This window comes from Sciurus vulgaris, assembly GCF_902686455.1.
Source record: "Sciurus vulgaris genome assembly, chromosome: 15".
Lineage (NCBI taxonomy): Eukaryota > Metazoa > Chordata > Mammalia > Rodentia > Sciuridae > Sciurus > Sciurus vulgaris.
The window spans coordinates 52,324,599-52,342,339 of record NC_136476.1 but is presented as its reverse complement, the minus strand read 5'-3'; the positions used below and the strand labels follow the sequence as shown (position 1 = coordinate 52,342,339).

Below are 17,741 nucleotides of genomic sequence, written 5' to 3'. Positions count from 1 at the left end.
AAGTTTCAAATTTCGCAGGCAGCTCACGCCAGCAAGAAAGCTTGAGAGCCCTGTTTGGGCTTGCGCTTTGTCCCAGGTTCCGGGTCCCCACCCCCGTCTGGGTCGAGTCAGCTAGGGCTTGCAGCCGACTGACCAAAACCCCGCCCCTCTAGACCTGTCATCACAGAAGCCGCACGTGGCTGGGGTGGGACCTCAGGCGACCTGGAGCCAGCACTTTGTCTCCTCCGTCATCCATTGGGGCCTCCGCCGCCAATCAGAGGCAGCGGATCCGGGCTGGAGCGTGAGCGCCTGGGTGAGGCCAGAGAAAGAAGGGGCGGGCGAAGAAAGCCTCAGAGATCGGTGGGGGCTGGTGGTGGAAGGGGTCTGGCGGGGATTCTGCCAGGCTGGAATCCTCCGAGAGGGAGGGTCCTGGTGAAAGGCGGAGAGACCAAAAGGAGGCGGGGATCAGGGTGGGGCTTAGGGAAAGCGGAGGATCCTGGGGAAATGCAAAGAAGACGAGAGGGGGCGGGGCAAGAGAGGGCGGGGCCTGGGCTACAGAGGAGGAGCCTGAGGGATTAAAGAAACGAGGAAAGGGGACAAGCCCAGGGAAGGTGGGAGCTGGGACAAGGGAGAGGGTGGGCTGGGCTGTTGTGGGGGCGGGGCTCGGGCCAAAAGGGGGTGGTTTGCAGACCGAGGCTGCAGCTAGAGCTGCTCAATAACTGCCCCAATCCATTACCTCCTCAAGTGCGACGGGACCCACGGAACTACAGGTGTGGGGCGGGGTACGCGAGGAAGAAGGGACAAGGACGATGGTGCGCTTGGGCAGACAGGAGGTGGGGGGACACTGTTGGGGATGAAAGAATCTGGCTACCTATGCGGGGGTTGGACGCGAAGTTAGGGGAGCAGTTAAGGCAAGGAAGGACGCATTATCCAGGGACTCAAGTGGGGGAAGGGCGAGAGTGCTTTGTGGAGGTGGGAGGCACAACGTCAGGGGACTGTCTGATATAGAGGGTTGGTGGGGGATACACGAAGGGGAGGGGATTTGAAAGACCTTTGGGGGAAGAGGACTGGTGAGGGGGAAGGGCTGGTGGTCCAGAATGTGGGAAGGAAGGCCTGAGGGACCGCGTGGAGGAAGAGGGGATGCGTCTGTGGGCCCTGTGTGAGGGGAAAGGGTTGTAGACCCCATTCAAGGGGGGAGAACTCCCAGGACTTTTAGAAAGTAACAGTCTAAGGCATTGTAGGGACTTCAGGAAGACATCTCTGTTTTGTGTTCTAGGAGTGAGGGTGATGGAATTATTGGGATTGAAGAAACTAGTTTGTAGTGCTCCTGGCTGCTCAGCTCCTAACTGCACCAATGGCCTGGGTACTCCGAGAAAGAGCCAGGTCCTGCTGCCACCAGGGCTTGTGTGACTGTCTCCTTAGACTACTGGATCTGTAGGGCTGAGACAGGGATTTCTTCCCCCAGCTGGTGTCCCTGGGGACCCTTCCCCCATGGGGTTTCCGTCAACCCCCAACCCTAGTTCCTGTTCCTCACTGAAGCCTGCCTAGGTCTCCAGCCCCCTCCCCCACTTTGCCCTGCCCTTAAGTTCTGGGTGTGCTCATTTCCCACTTCCTTCCTCACCCTGGGGCCTGGCCTGGTCCTCGCCCGTCTAGGATCTTTGCCCTGCCAGGGACTTTGTACTCAATGACCAGAGACCCTGGTAACCAGCAGCAAGGTTCAGATCCCATCCCACTACTACCGCCAAGGTCTCTGCCAACTGACTCACAAGTGACTGGTAGCCACATTTTACTGCTTGTCAGTAACTAATTTTCCCCATCCTTGTCTTTCCACTGAGTGGGGAATCCTAGGGCCCTCAGAAATTCTGGGCTTCTCTGGGAGGGTGGGAAGCAGTAAGGAAGTACAGAGGATCTTTGATGTGTCTTTTGAGAGGTAGGCTGCTATTGTAAGCTGAACCTGGGAAGGGATGTGAGATTCCAGCCTCAGCTAGGGGAGGAAAGGGGAGTGGCTCCTGGATTGGAAACTGTCAGAAGTAGGACCTCATCCTCTGAGGGGGCTCCCCTGGTTCCCTGTGGGGACTTGAAATAGTGCCAGAGGTCTTTTTGCTTCTGCTGGCTGGGAGAGGGTGGGAAAGGGCTGCCTTCCACACCGTGACTGAATGAGTGTGACAGTATTGCTGAAAGGGGCCCCAAGCCAGTCTCCCATACAGCCACCCAGTAGCTGAGAGACTGGCTGAGGTGGGGGGCTGCTGAGGCCAAACAAAGCTGTGGGTAGGGTGGGGTATAGGAGGGCAAACTGAAGCCTTTTGAAGAGGAACTGATTGCTATGGCAACACTGCTTCCCAGACGGTCTCTCAGAGAGGGCGGGCCTAGGATAGACTCACTCCAGCTTCCTCAGGACTGGGGCATTTTGTGTGAGTGGGTGGGGCGTGAAGAAAAAGGGCATCAGTTTGCTGCTGAGGCTGGAGTACATAGCCTTTCTGCTTTGGTACAGGCTGCAGGGCATTCAGATAATTGGGTTCATCCTCTGAAGTGGATATGAGTGAATAGCAGTCATTAGAATTATAAGGTCTGAGTTGTAGAGGCCTTCAGTGGTCATTGTTTATACAAATCCCTCATTTTACAGAGTTGGAAATTTATGGCCAGAGAGACTGATTTCCCAGGTCTCATAGTGAAAGAGCAGGAGTTAGAATTCTTATCTGATTATTATTCCCCAGCCCAGGGCACATTGTTTTTCTTCCCCAAAGTTTATTGAATACCTATTATGTACCAGGCTCTGTGATGTTGACCCTGGGAATGTGACCATGAAGAAAAAAAAAAAAAAATAAGTTTGCTGCTCTCATGGAGCTTCCATCTAATAAACAAAGACAAAATTGTGTGTATGTTTGTGAGAAGTGGGGTAGATCAGTTTGTGATAACTGCTAATTAAAAAAAAAAAACGAAACAAAAAAACAAGCAAGGTAAAAGTTTAGGACATAAGACCTCTTGATTGTACCATACCATTCTTCCCAGAGCACACAGAGGCCTAGAACATCTTTGATTTTTACCCATGAGTTACTGTCCCCTGGCCTTTGTAGGTATATAAAGCCAGGCCCAGTGGTAGTGACAGTAAAATAGAACAAGATGGTGTTGCTAAGGGATTGTTTCTTTCCTACAGTGTTCTGTATCTCTAGTAAGCTTTTACTAAAGCAGATAGGCTCTTATATTGATACTCTGCAATTTTGGTCAGGGTGTTGAGAATTTCTTTAATCCTATTCCTTAACATTAGGGAACCAGCAAGGAAGTCAGTCTAGGGGGACTGGGTTCTTTTTCAGGGCTCTTCCCTCATCTGAGATAAGGAGAAGGGAGTCTAAAAGAACTGTTATTTGCTTGCTCCCCCCAAGTCTAAAGCAAAAAGAAGAAGTAGAGGACAGGGAGCTTCTTTTTATAGTCCAGTGACAACCTGATGTTCTTGGGGAGCTCACAATAAAGTAGAAATAAAAACCTTGGGCTTTCCGTTGCCTCTGAACTGTAGAATAATGTACTTTTTTTGGCTTTGATGTTTGCCTCCTACTTCTGTGGATGACAGAAGAAGCCTGACTGTCTGACTTGCTGATGACCTGTCTGATTGCTGATAAGTTCAGAGAGTGAGGTAGACAGGGCTATCCATTTTCTTAGGTTGCTTCTAGAGAAGGTCCTCAAAAAAGTGTCTTTGAACACCCAATCCTTGCAGAGGTTTCCATCCTAGTCATTTAAAGAATAGGAGGACAGGATTAGAGATGCTGTTTCTGCTGCCACTTGGCTGGATCTGGGATAGGCCTGGGGCCCAGTGACTCAGGGGGAGGGTTGGGAGTTTCAAGGGAGCTGTGAGTCATAAGGATAAGTTCCATCACAAGAGTTGGGCTCATTTCCCCAATTTTGGGCAGAAGCCCTCCTGTCCCACTTCCTAGTGTGCTCTGCTCTTTGAACAGGGACCTGTGAGTAAAAAGTACAGGCAAATGGGATGGTGCAGCCTGATCTCAAAATAGGAGTTCAGAGATAACAAGGAATAATATCAGTTCCTGAAATTAAAATGTATCCTTAAATCAGGAGTCCTTGGACCCCACTAACAAAGGCGAAAGAACATAAATTAGCTGTAGGAAAAGGAAGAATACCATTTCTCAGCACCATGAAGATGGGGTATTAAATTAGGTCTTCTGCTCTGGCATGAAGCTTGCTGGGCTCCAGCAGCCCTCTGGCTTAGGAGCTCTGGTACGGAATGTGGGGAGAGAAGAATGGGAGTGGGTATATTTGGGGTAAGGTCTTGTTTACGAAGAGCAGGCTGACTTTGGGGGTTGTTGAATTTCATCTGTGAAAGCCCTATTATTTTCTATTAATCAGCTTCGGAACAGAAGGGGTGGGAGAGGAGGACTGAGAAGCATGAGGCCTACACCGTTGAAAGGGTTAAATGACAGGACAGAGTTGCTTTGGACTGGGGCAGCTGAGGGGTTAAGGCGATGGGCGGGGCGACCTTGGGTAGGCCTGCCCCCTTGTGGACCAATAGGCATGCACCTCCAGGAGAGGGCGTGACTTACACTCAGGATCGCAGGGAGGCTGGCCTCCTATAAGCCAATAAGCATGGCTGTTGCCCAGGGGGCGGGGCCTGAGGGGGGCGTGGCGGCAGCGGCGGGGGTGGTGGGGCGCTGGGCGGGGCGGGCGGCCCCATCAGCTGGTAGGAAATGGCCTGTGAGTCAGAGGGGCAGCGGAGTCGGCGGCGCGGAGCCGGGGTGGCCCCGGGGAGGGACCGGAGCGGGGAGGGGCGCAGCAGCGGCTGGGGGGCTGCGGGCGCCAGGGTCCGCTAGTATTGCACACGAAGCTGATTAGGGAAGAGCCTCGCAGAGCAGGGCTCAGCCTAAGCTACCCTTTGTCTGGGTTGGGGGCCCGTAGCAGGGAGGAACGAGGATCGAGGGGTGGGACCGGGACAGGACGGAAGGGCCCGGAGCAGCGGCCACCGCAGCGGAGCCAATTTGGGAGCGGGGTGAGTGTGTGCTAAGAGGAAAGAGCAAATCTCCGAAGCCACAGTAGGTTATGGGGCCTGTCCCAGGCTATGGGGAGGAAAGGACCTGGGAGGCTAAGCAAGGGATGGGGGATCGTCCAGAAAAAGGAGTCCAGAAGCCGAGGTGAGTCTGCTTGGCTTAGTTTGGAGGGGTTGCTTAGATCTGCTCTCTCTCCTCTAAGGGTGGAGGGGCCCGAGGGTAGGGACCAAGGGGTTGGTGGGAAAGCAGAGGTTGACCTTCCTACCCACAGTGGTGGTCTATGAGAACAACCTCCCATGCTTGTGGAGACAGAATGTAAAATAGCCAGCAGTAGTTCTCTTTGCACAGGATAAGGGTGGAAAGCACATAGGTAGGAATTCTCCTTCCTGTCACCTTCCATGGTCAGAACAGAAGGGGGTATCTTTAATACTGAAGGGAAGGAAGCGGAGAATTAACCTAGGAGCTCTACCTATATCAACACCCTCCTCTGTCACCTGCCGGGCCTAGCAGGTGTTTGAGGGTACAGATCCCATGGTATTCTGGGACTTGCTGTTTTTTTTTCTGTTTTGCTCCCTTGGCATGTTGGGAGCTGTAGTTCTTGCCAACCACAGACTGGCACAGCTGTTTGATGCCAGCTGCTGCCCACCCCACAGATGAAGGGTGAGGTTTGGCCTACCCTGCCCTGCCCCCACCCCTTGCAGTCCTGCCCCATGAGTCAGCTTGAAGCCATGGTCTAGAGCCAGACTGGCTGGGTGGCAGGGGAGTGAGTCTTTGAGCTTCTCGTTGATGGGGCAGGATCTGCAAGGGCTCTGAGGTAATGAACATATGCCAGGCATGCAAGGGTCAAGTAGGGCATCATGTCATCACCTGGCTTCCCCAGGGCAAAGGCTCAGGCAGGCGACTGGGATGACATGGGATGTGGAGGTGCTAAGGAAAAGGCCCTTCCTGAACCTGTATGGCTTGGATGAAGAAATGGAAGGGTAGAGATGAGAGGGCAGGTTCTGTCCTCTGACAAGACTGCCATTGGTGTTCTACCCTTTCCAACCATCTCACCCACCACAAGTGACCAGAATTTTCTTAGGTATCTCAATTCTAATAAGGAGTTGATGAAATGGGAAAGTATGGGATACAATGATGAGAATAATTTGAATAGGAAAGTTTTTCAGTCCCCGAGTGCAAATATTCCCTCTCTCCCCACCTCCCACCCCCCATTTCTTTTGTTACTGATTCTCCCTGTATAATTAATCTCTCTGCTTCTCTCATCAGGGAGTTTTTCCCTTGCTCTGTCAAGACTGCTGCCCAAATCTCTGGGGCTAGCATTCCACTGTTTTGAGCTCTGTTATGTGCTTTCCTCTGTTCTCAGAGTTGGGTAGAATAGTGGGACACAGACCCATCTTCACAATCCTGTGGCCAGTCTAGAAGATGCTCACGGTTGTATGAGGTAGTGACACTGTCATAGGTGAGGTCTCAGATGAGGAAGATTATGGTCTGGGGTAGAAAGCAGACTTTCTGTTGAATTTTATTTGTTTATTTTGCAGTGCTGGGAATCAAACCCAAGGCCTCATGCATGGTAGGCAAATACTCTTATCTCTGAGCTGCATCCTCAGTCTGAGAGATGACTTTCTGGAAGGGATGGCATTTGAAGGAGGAAGAGTATGGCTAGGATAGGCATACAAAGGGTACTCCATGAAGGGGAAAGGGCATTGTGAATGGCAGGCAGCACAGTCTACCAAAGGAGAAAGTTTACCCTGGGGGCCTTTAGCTTTATAGTTTCTTTCCCTAGTATTGGTACCTGAGTGTAGATTAGCCAGTGAAGACCATCTTGTGTCCTGGCAGAAAAGCAGTGGTTTGGGTATGGGTGTTTTGGGGTGTGTGAACCCTGGGGGAGGGGTATGGAGAGATACTCCTAGTTGCTTCCAGCTGACTGCCTGCTGCTGCCTTATCTCTAGTTTGCAGAGCTTGGGGGAGGGGTAGGCCCTGGAAAGTGTCTTCTGGTGTCTCTTCCTCCTGTCACTTGTTTTTGATTGGATTTGTTGTCTCATGTTAAAAAGACAGATTGCTGGGGGAGATTGGGAGTTCAAGGCTATAGAACTGGCTTTGAGCTGACCTGAAGTTTGTGCCTCTGAGGAGAGTGTAATGGGGTGTGACAGCCTACAAGAACTCTGCCCTTAACACTGTGGGGTGGCACTTGTCCCTTTTGATATAGATGTATGGAAGCTGTGCAACTCAGTGACCTTCAGTAAGAGAGCTGAATTATTTCCCTGACCACCTCCTAGGTGACATGATCTTTTGGATCTGGTGGGTATTTCATCCCCCCTCCAGTTCAGGGCAAGAGTCCCCAAGATGATGGCCCTGATAAATGGTTCATTTTGCCTCAACTCACTTTTTTTTTTAGTTGTCAGTGAACTTTTATTTACTTATTAATGTGCTGAGAATGGAACCCAGGGCCTCACTCATGCCAGGCAAGCACTCTACCACTGAGCCAGAACCCCAGCCCCTCAACTCACTTCTTCACATCCTTTTTACATTGAACCAAGACCTACCTTTCTGTGACTCCTCAGCAGAGCCCAGCTCTGCTTCCTGGGTTCTGGATCCAGAGACTACTTTTGAAGAGTTCTTGGTGTGGAAGGAGGATATTAGCCCATAGTCAGGGAAGGGCCTTACTACTGACTCCAGGGATCCTGGTTTATGTCTGTTCTTTCATCAGGGTCCAGCTGAACCCAGGAGCTGCCCGGAATGGTGGCAGTCACCTTGCCAGTGCAGCAGGCATGGACCAGACTGCAAGCTAGGGGAACAAGGCATCAGTCTGGAAGAGGGGACACACAGCTAGGCTTGAGGCCCCTTCATCGGGGTAAGTGCCAGGAAGTGGGAGTGGGGAGCAGGTCCAATAAGAAACCTGAGTTAAATGTCACCCTCTCAGAAGTTCTAAGAGTGGTCTGTATATTCCATTAATCCATCTGGGGATTTGGACACCTTCACCCCCAGGAACCTCTTAAGGTCACCTCTTCAGGTTAAGAGAGAATCGGAAACTCAACTGCAAGGAAAAGACTCATTGATCTCCCTGACCTTTTCTTCTCTTCTCTTGCACAGATGTCCCCAGGCCCCCCAACCCAGGCCCAGCATAAAGGCCGTGTGGGGGGGCCCCCCTGACTCAAGGGGGGGCTTCATGCGCCACGTGCAGGCGGAGCTGTCTCCATCCTCAGAGCCAGAGGCTGGCCCTTCGCAGCCTCCAGTCAGACAGGGGACCCTCCAGGGTGGCCTGCTCATGGGCTATAGCCCAGCAGGGGGGGCAGCATCCCCCAGGGTCTACCAGGTATCCATCTTTTCCCCTCCAGCTGGTGCCTCTGAGCCTCACAGGGCTTTGAAGCGGCCAGCCCCACCTACTGAGGGTCCCCGGGAGCTGAAGAGAGGCCCTGGGCTGGGGGCCAGAGAGGGACTACCCCCTGAAGAACCATCTACTGTGGGGCTATTGGCCCCAGAGGGACTGGGTCTGGGACTGGGTGTGGCCAGCCAGCATTTCTCCCATCATGGCCTCTGTGTTGTGGAACAGGGAGGTAATGCCACCTCACCTTGGACTTCAGGGGCCCGAAGACCCCCCTGGCTCCCATCAAATGCTTCCTGCAATACTTTGCACACCAGAGACTGGGCTTCCCCAGATCAAGGGGGACAGGGGTCCCTGGGGGAGTCTCCAGGGCCAGCCCCTTCAGGCCAGCTGCACACACTTGACACTGATTTGCACAGTCTTGCACAAATAGGGGGTAAGAGCCCAGTGGCAGGGGTGGGCAATGGGGGAAGCCCCTGGCCTAGGGAGTCCCCTGGCACTGCCAATGGGCACAGTCCCGAGCACACACCCCCTGGCCCTGGACCTCCAGGCCCCTGCCCTACCAAGCGAAGGCTGCTTCCTGCTGGAGAAGCCCTGGATGTCAGCTCTGAGGATGAGGGGCCAGCCCCTCGGAGGCGCCGGGGAACCCTGGGCCACCCTCCTGCTGCCAACAGTTCTGATGCCAAAGCCACACCCTTCTGGAGCCACCTGCTGCCCGGGCCCAAGGAGCCTGTTTTGGTAAGCCAGTAGAGGAACTCATCTACTCCTAAGTGGATATTTGTGTGGTTAATGGTGGAGTCCTGCAGAGATGTTCCTTTGAGAGCTTGTGATGAGTCCCTCCCTACCTTTTCTCAATTTTTTGTCTTAACAGGACTCAAGAGACTGCAGTCCCATGGGGCGGAGGCTGAAAGGTGCCCGTCGCCTGAAGCTGTAAGTGACCAGCTTCTCCCTCTACCCTGTCTGTGAGAGTGGGGGCACAAGTCTGTAATCCAACACTAGAGTAGGGGACCCCAGGGCAGGAACCACTTGGTAGTGGCAAAGGGTGGAGCTGAAGGATATGAGCAGGAATCCCAGAATTCCTCAGTCCAACCCACTGTGTCCCCTCCTGTACTAGGAGCTCCCTTCGAAGCCTTCGGAAGGGACCAGGCCTGCTGAGCCCCCTCAGTGCCTCCCCTGTTCCTACCCCTGCTGTCAGCCGTACCCTGCTGGGCAACTTTGAGGTAGTTCCCACTGGGCTTTGTGACTGGGGGTCCTGGGAGGAGTGGGATGGTGGAATGTGACTTGGATGGATAAGGAAAATAATTGGCATCTGTCTCATAATGTGTTTTCCCCACCCTAACACTAGGAATCATTGTTGCGAGGACGCTTTGCACCATCTGGCCACATTGAGGGCTTCACAGCAGAGATTGGAGCTAGTGGGTCCTACTGTCCCCAGCATGTCACGCTGCCTGTCACTGTCACCTTCTTCGATGTTTCTGAGCAAAATGCCCCGGCCCCCTTCCTGGTATGACTTGACCTCAACCCAAAGTTAGCATCTCAGAAGAAGGAGAGATTGGGGGCTGGGGGAGCAGGCAAAAGATATTCTTTATATGTTCTTCACCTAAGAGTGAGTCAGGGCCAGGTGGGGAGAATTCTAGTGTGGAGGCAAGTCCAGGATGAGAAATTTTGGAGAGCGGTATTCAGGGCTTTCCTGGTCCCCAACTTGGTTGATGGCTCTTTGGTCTTCCTAGGGTGTCGTGGACCTGAATCCCCTGGGGAGGAAGGGTTACAGCGTGCCCAAGGTGGGCACCATTCAAGTGGTGAGTTTCCCTTGAGGGAGTGGGCATGGGGAAAGAAGAAAAGAGCCCTTAAGCCATACCAACTTTGGTTATCCTGTCCCCAGACCTTATTTAACCCCAACCAGACTGTGGTGAAGATGTTCCTTGTGACCTTTGACTTCTCGGACATGCCTGCTGCCCACATGACCTTCCTGCGCCATCGCCTCTTTTTGGTGCCTGTGGGTGAGGAGGGAAATGCTAGTCCCACCCACCGCCTCCTCTGCTACTTGCTGCACCTCAGGTAAGGAGAAGGTCCAGGTATCTCTTCCTTGAATAGAATTTCTCCTGGCTTCTCTAGATCTGGATTCTTACCTTGATCACACTGTCTTTCCCCAGGTTCCGGAGCTCCCGCTCAGGCCGATTAAGCTTACATGGAGATATCCGCCTGCTTTTTTCCCGCCGGAGCCTGGAGCTGGACACAGGGCTCCCCTACGAACTGCAGGCCGTAACTGAGGCCCCCCACAATCCACGTTATTCTCCTTTTCCCTGATTGCCAGTGCTCTGAACCTAGATGGGCTAAAAGCCTGCCCATCCTGCTTCATACTGGACAGAGTAAACACGTGGAGAGATGGCGAGACCCCTTCAGGATTGAATTAAAGTCCTCACCACGCTCATGCCCAAATTGATTATTTGGGTATTTAAGGCTTCTGATCCTTTCACACACCCTGCCCTACTCCGGGTACTCCATGTGCCTGTTCCCTCCCATGGGTTTCCCAGGCCAGCTTAGGTAGTAGGGAGGAACCAGAGCTACCCTGAGATTGTCCCAAGTCCCCAGGCAAGTAATGCCAGCGTTGCCTCCCTGTCCTGGGCAGGGGCCACTTCTTATTTTATTTATTTTTAATTTATAATTTATTCAAATTGGATTGCCTTGGTAACCTCCCAAACCTGATAATTGGCATCACCCTTCCTCCTTTCTCACTCTCAAATATTGCTCCAAACTCAGGAGTTGAAGAGGCTGATGTGGAGCAGGGAGAAAACTGCTCTTCATCAACTGAGGGCAGAGGGATTATCCCAGAGGAACTGAGTCACTAGCCAAAGACTCGGCTTCCCCTTTTGTTCCCTGTTCCCTTCCCTTCCCTTACCCTCCCTATCCATCTTTGAAAGCCAACTTCATATATGAGTTGTGTGTGTGTGTGTACAAGAGAGAGAGAGCAAGCACAAGCTTGTGTTTATGTGATATTTGTGTGAAAAAGAGAGTGTGCATGCATGCACACACACAGGGGTTAACCACCCCTGACCTAGGGCTCCAGACTCAGTTGTCTCTTTCCTCTTGCCTGTGTCTCCTTACTTTGGGGTCCTGACTGAGGAAGGTGTTTAGGGGCAGAGTCAGGGCCAAGGACTGGGATGTCTCCTCTCACCTGGCCAGATTCTGACCCACCTACCTCAGCTGGGATGAGGGGCATTCCTCAAACTCAGTTTTGTGGCTCCCAACTACCCTGTTCCCCACTCCAGACTCAGACACAGCCTCAGCCCTTGACTCCTGGGACATGGCTGAGGGGAACAAGCATTTGCTGAAACTTGAAAAAAAACAATGAAACAAACAAAACAGGAAAAATTGTACCTGGTACTTTTTTTTTTTAGAAAAATAAATTTAAAAAAGAATAAATTCTTGTTTGGAAACTTGAACTAAGCTCTATTTTTTCCTATTGGAGAGAGGATGTAAAGGGGGATGGGGGACCTAACTGAAGGTAGGACCTGCCCTTACTTCTGGAGTGAAGGAAGCCTGAGCCCATGAAGTCTTAGGCTAGGTCCTGCTGATTCTTGGAGCATGCTTTTGCTTTTTTTTTTTTAGGTAATGAGGGTGCTGGGGGAGAGCTGAACTCTCTATGGATCTGAATTCTTATACTGGTTCTGTTAATCATTTGAGCCCCTCAGAACTTCAGTGCCCTTATATGTAAAACGAGGATGACTATTATACAGGCCTCTTAAAGGGTGTGCCATAACATCAGGGATTTGTGCACGGTGACACACTTCAGACAAGGCTGAAGGTTTAAGCTGTTCGCTGGACTCTGGGAGAGGACCAGGTCTGACAGAGTTCTACTGGGAAGAGGTGGAAAGAGCTGTGGTGCCTCGGGAAAAGAAGGGAGGGGAAAATCTCGGCCCAATCAGCCGGCAAAGTTAGATCCTATTGCCATGGTAACGGGAATGGGGTCGGTCCCCAGTGGGAGGGCTGGGCAAAACACAGCAGGACTACCAGAGAATGTCACTGTGGCAACCATGGCAACGAGTCAGCTCCAATCCAGCAATCGCTACGATTACACACAGGGGCGATTATACACTTTGGAGGGTAAACTGGGTATCGGGTAAGGGTAAAGAACGCGGTAGTAGGTGTTTTGGGGTCACCTGCAAGCGGAAAATAGCCTCCATTTCGGCCACGACGCCTGGGGTCTTGTACGCGATCTACCAGAACCTGAACAAACCAGCCTCCGGCCGGCCCTCTCCTGAAGATCCGCGTTTCCCTGGGAACAACTTAAACGCGCTTTGCTAATGAACTCCGATTGGGTGAGTGTGGAGTGGGGGAAGGGGTGGCGGAAGTACATCCGGGGGAGTGGAACTGTAGGAGGAAAGGCTCGAGTCAGGTGTTCTGGAGCGGCCTCTCTGCTCCGCGTCTCGTTGGTCCCGGAGGTCGCTGTGGTTGTGGGAAATGCTGGCGCGCGCGGCGCGGGGCACTGGAGCCCTTTTGCTGAGGGTGAGAGTAAGACAACCTTCTTCAGAGGGTTAGGACGGAGATCTTGTGGGTCCTCAGCTCCTCAGCTGGGAAGGAGGGGGATTCCAACTTTGGGAGAGGACTGGGGTCAGAGGTCATGGGCCCCACGTGAGTCATTCTCCGAGGACCCTTGTGGGTGGAGGTTTAAGGTCTCCAGGATAGGGGGTCAGGGTGCTGGGCCGGCGGTGGTCTCAGCTTACTCTTGTCTTTCCTTCAGGGCTCTGTGCAGGCATCTGCCCACCCTCCGCGCCGCGCCTCCTCAGGATTGCCCCGAAACACAGTAGTATTATTTGTGCCGCAGCAGGAGGCCTGGGTGGTGGAGAGAATGGGCCGATTCCACCGGATCTTGGAGCCTGTGAGAACTTCTTTTGCTCATCTCATGGCAGCCAGATTCCTGGATTCCTCGCATGTGGGAGGGTGGACCTCCTTGGGGTCTGTCTGCCCCTTTGGCTCTGAACTCTTGGGACCAATCCTAGCAGGGCCCAGGCTACTGATGTGCATCCCATGTCTATCTTTTTCTATTACCCTAGCATGCTTCAGGCCCCATTCTTGTGACTACACACACTCTCAGTCCCACTTGTCCTAACTAGAGATGGCTATTCTCCTGCCTCCAATTTCCTACCTTTCTCTTCATTCAGAGGCCTAATCTTGCATTTGTGTGCTATTAGGTTACCCTATCAGTGACAGCCCAGTCTTCTGAGAACATCTCTTGGCAGGGGATACTGCTTTTCCTAGCACATTCCATATGTTTACTCCCTATCTACTCCAGTCCTTGCTTAGATTCCAACCCCATTATCCCCATCCTTCTGAGGATCCATGACTACTCTTCCCAGGGCTTGAACATCCTCATCCCTGTGTTAGACCGGATCCGATATGTGCAGAGCCTCAAGGAAATTGTCATCAACGTGCCTGAGCAGTCGGCCGTGACTCTTGGTGAGGGTACAGGGTAACTCGGGTGCACTGAGACCTTTAGGATGTGGTTGCTACATAGATCCAGAGCTTAGAGCCTTTTGAGACCTGGGGACCTGACCTTCCTTTTCTTTCCTGCTTCTGTTCCTGCAGACAATGTAACCCTGCAAATTGATGGAGTCCTTTACCTACGCATCATGGACCCTTACAAGGTACTTACCTCTTGCCTTATCCAACCTTCTGAATTGCCCTCCTCACTAAAATTCTGTACCCAGGCTTCTTACACTCTTCATTCTTCTTTCAGGCAAGTTATGGTGTGGAGGACCCTGAGTATGCTGTCACCCAGCTAGCTCAGACGACCATGAGATCAGAGCTTGGCAAACTCTCTCTGGACAAAGTCTTCCGGGTAAGTAGATCTGGGGCAGAGTTGGGGTTTGAAGGCACATGCTTGGCACCATCAGTCTTTTCTGGGAATCAGAATCAGTCCCAGGCCCTTCTTACGTTAGGTCCCTATTAGGTAGGTTAAGGCTGTGGAGCTTACATTTTTTTTCCCCTCTAGGAGCGGGAGTCCCTAAATGCCAACATTGTGGATGCCATCAACCAGGCTGCTGACTGCTGGGGCATCCGTTGCCTCCGTTATGAGATCAAGGATATCCATGTACCACCTCGGGTGAAAGAGTCCATGCAGATGCAGGTGGGGAAGAGGACTTTGGAACTTCAGTCCCAGGGGGACCTGGACTCTCCTCCCTATTGGCATGAGTTTAGTTGGAGGTCTTTGTAAGAGTTTCGCCTGGCTTATTGATGAGGATTGCTGGGGGCTTCCAGGTGGAGGCAGAGCGGCGGAAACGGGCCACGGTTCTAGAGTCTGAAGGAACCCGAGAGTCAGCCATCAATGTGGCAGAGGGAAAGAAACAGGCTCAGATCCTGGCCTCTGAAGCAGAAAAGGCTGAGCAAATAAATCAGGCAGCAGGTGAGCAGAGGGTAGAGGCGAGGAAGGAGCAGGGCATGGGTCTTTGAGGGTTGCTACTGGGACAGGAGCTTTGGGGTACTCTGATTTTACATGTTGAACTCTGTATCTTTTCTTCCAGGAGAAGCTAGTGCAGTTCTGGCTAAGGCCAAGGCTAAGGCTGAAGCTATTCGCATCTTGGCTGCAGCTCTGACACAACATGTGAGAGACCCCTTGGTGGGAGTGGGGAACAGAAATTGACAGTAGAACGGGTTCTCCCATCTGCCCTTGAGGGGAATTCCTGCCATTTGGGGCTCCATTGAGCCAGATTATATAAGCTCTTGTATTATGACCTGCATACCTTCTTTCTGGAAACATGATCTCCTTTTACCACCCATATCTCCTTCACCAAATCTGTGATCTCTGATTTTAACCCCCTGTGGCTACAGAATGGAGATGCAGCAGCTTCACTGACTGTGGCTGAGCAATATGTCAGCGCGTTCTCCAAACTGGCCAAGGACTCCAACACTATCCTACTGCCTTCCAATCCTGGCGATGTCACCAGTATGGTGGCTCAGGTTAGAGCTCTCTGAAGACCCAGCACCGAACTCCAGTCCCTGGAACTGAGACCATCAGCACCACTTAATGCATCATAGAGGTCTTTGGGTTGCCTTAGCCCTTGATCTCCCTTCATTTCTTATAGAGAAGGAATCTCTAAGAATGAGACACTTTCACTCACCCCAACAGATAAGGAAACTCTCAAGATACCTTTCTGTAGAAACCTGTGCCAGTATTCTGAGGGTCACCCTGCTCATGGTTAGTGAGATTCCTAGAGCTGACTTCAAAGCCTTTAAGGCTTGAGGGGTGGGGAGAAAGAAAAACAAGCTCACTAGTCCCAGCCACACTTTTTTCCTTTTAGCCATTGGTAGGTTTGGCTGTGCCTTCTGCCATATGTCCTCATGGCTTTTTCTCTCTCTCTCTTCTCAGGCTATGGGTGTATATGGAGCCCTCACCAAAGCCCCGGGGCCAGGGGCCCAGAATTCAGTCTCCAGGAGTGGCAGAGATGTCCAGGGCACCGATGCAAATCTTGATGAGGAACTTGATCGAGTCAAACTGAGTTAGTGGAACTGGGCTTGGCCAGGGAGTCGGGGGACAAAGAAGCAGCACTATTAGATTCTGACTCTAGCCTCCTTGCCAAGATTTTGGTTTTTATTTTTTTATTTGAACTTATTAATCATGTAATAAACTCACTAGTGGTACACCAGAAACTGTGCTCTTTGATTAGGTAATGAAACTGGGAAAGCCACTGTTGTCTCTCACCATCTAGTCCTGTTAGTTCTTGAGAACTTATGCTTCATATGTGAATCAACTTCATGTAAAGTGAAATTAACCTTTCTGTCTTCAAGAGAAACTGGGCCAGGTGCAGTGGCACATGCCTGTGATCCCAGAAACTTGAAAAGCTGAGATAGAAGTATTGCAAGTTCAAGGCCAGCCTAGGCAACTTGATCTTGTCTCAAAATAAAGAATAAAAAGGACTGGGGATTTAGCTCAGTGGCAAAGTGACCCTAGATTCAGTCCCCAGTACTGCAAAAAATAGAAAAAGAAACAGTGTGGAAGGATTAAACCACATGTCTACTGAACTGCCAGGTGGGGAGTTAATCTCTCTCCTGCTACATGTAGGGCTGTTTGTTTGAGGCCGGTGTTTGGGGGATTTTACCTAGGAAAGAACTGCTCTGGCAGGGTAGTACTGCTAAGTGCTTAAAGGGTCTTCAAGGACTGAGGACACTTCTGATTCTATTATTCAAAAACATTTAATGATGTCTACATTTGCCAAGCTCAGTATTAGATGTGAGTTACCAAATAATTGTCCGATTTCACAGAATGTGAGGTCAGATAGGGAAGACAAGCAGACAGTGATAAATGCTATGTCGGAGGGGCTGAAATATTAAATAGGGGGTTCCAGGAAACCTCACTAATGTCATATTTGAACTTAGATATGAAAGAGGGAAGAAAAGACCCATCTGGGCATCTGGAGTGAAGCTGACAAAGGAAATTGCGGATGCAAAGGTCCTAAGACAGAGCCTGCCTGGCTTACAACCATGAGAGCAAAGGAGCTTCTGAGATGGAATGGAGTTAAGCAAAGGAAGGCTGGGGATGTAGTGGTAGAGCACTTGTCTAGCACATGCAAGGGTTGGGTTTGATTCCCAGCACTGCCAAAGGAAAAAAAGTGAAAAAGGTTAGTGTATAGACTTGTAAGGTCATGTAGGGCTTTATTATTCATACAAGAAAAAAAAGGAGAGGTTTTGTTTTGTGGAACCAGGGATTGAACCCAGGAGCGCTTAACCACTGAGCCACATCCCCAGCCCTTTTTTTATTTTTTATTTTGAGACATGGGTCTAAGTTGTTTAGGGCCTTGAACTTGTCCTTCTGTCTAAGCTTCCTGTCTAGCTGGGATTGCAGAACTGCACCACCATACCTGGTGTTTGTTTTATTAGTTTCATTGAGATTTAATTTACACATGATTTACCCACTTAAAATGTACATTTTTTAAAAAAATAAATTTTAGTATATCCACACTTGTACAATTGCCACAATTTTAGAACATTTTCTTCACGTATACATACAATATTCCATTGTGTGAGTACACCATGTTTTGTTTATTCATCAGTAATGGACATCTGGGTTTCTACCTTTTGGCAACTATGGATAATTTTTTTTTGTTGTTGTTTAGACATGTTTCATTTCTCTTGGATATCTATATCTATTTATCTATAACTGTTCAGCCTTTTTAGGAACTGATGATCTGTTTTCCAAAGGTGCTGCACCATTTTACAATCCCACCAGCCAAGTATGAAGGTTCCAATTTCTCCACACCTTTGCCAATACTTACTATTGTGTGTGTGCATGTACCTGGGGATTGAACTCTGCGTATTGTGCGCTAAGCAAGTGCTCTATCCTGAAGCTACACCCTCAGCCCTCAGTCTTTTGACTATAGCCATTCTAGTGGATTTGAAGTAATATCTCCAGTATTTCCTTAATGGTTTTTTTTTTTTTTTGGTACTAGGACTGA

General features: G+C 50.9%; 2 protein-coding genes across 10 annotated transcripts; both read left to right on the top strand.

Annotated features, from left to right (window-relative positions):
* The first annotated feature begins 174 nt into the window (after window positions 1-174).
* ATOSB (atos homolog B) lies at window positions 175-11,687 on the top strand. Of its 9 annotated transcripts, none has more exons than XM_079113393.1 (10): window positions 4,694-4,972; window positions 7,678-7,821; window positions 8,061-8,728; window positions 8,843-9,030; window positions 9,164-9,222; window positions 9,407-9,512; window positions 9,638-9,796; window positions 10,023-10,091; window positions 10,175-10,350; window positions 10,446-11,687. In XM_079113393.1, the coding sequence occupies exons 3-10, from the start codon at window positions 8,137-8,139 to the stop codon at window positions 10,597-10,599; spliced, it is 1,503 nt and encodes a 500-aa protein (XP_078969519.1). In that variant the 5' UTR covers window positions 4,694-4,972; window positions 7,678-7,821; window positions 8,061-8,136; the 3' UTR covers window positions 10,600-11,687. The 9 variants fall into 9 exon arrangements, with proteins under 9 accessions (XP_078969516.1, XP_078969518.1, XP_078969515.1 ...); XM_079113386.1 differs by adding an exon at window positions 6,509-6,540 and having other exon boundaries at window positions 4,695-4,972; window positions 8,061-9,030; XM_079113387.1 differs by lacking the exon at window positions 4,694-4,972 and adding exons at window positions 4,992-5,114; window positions 6,509-6,540 and having other exon boundaries at window positions 8,061-9,030.
* Window positions 11,688-12,648: 961 nt separating this feature from the next.
* STOML2 (stomatin like 2) lies at window positions 12,649-15,939 on the top strand. The gene is made up of 10 exons (XM_079113394.1): window positions 12,649-12,798; window positions 13,034-13,171; window positions 13,650-13,749; window positions 13,879-13,937; window positions 14,030-14,131; window positions 14,285-14,419; window positions 14,551-14,695; window positions 14,814-14,893; window positions 15,121-15,249; window positions 15,659-15,939. Exons 1-10 carry the CDS (start codon window positions 12,754-12,756, stop codon window positions 15,791-15,793), a joined length of 1,068 nt encoding a protein of 355 aa, XP_078969520.1. The 5' UTR covers window positions 12,649-12,753; the 3' UTR covers window positions 15,794-15,939.
* Window positions 15,940-17,741: the final 1,802 nt, after the last annotated feature.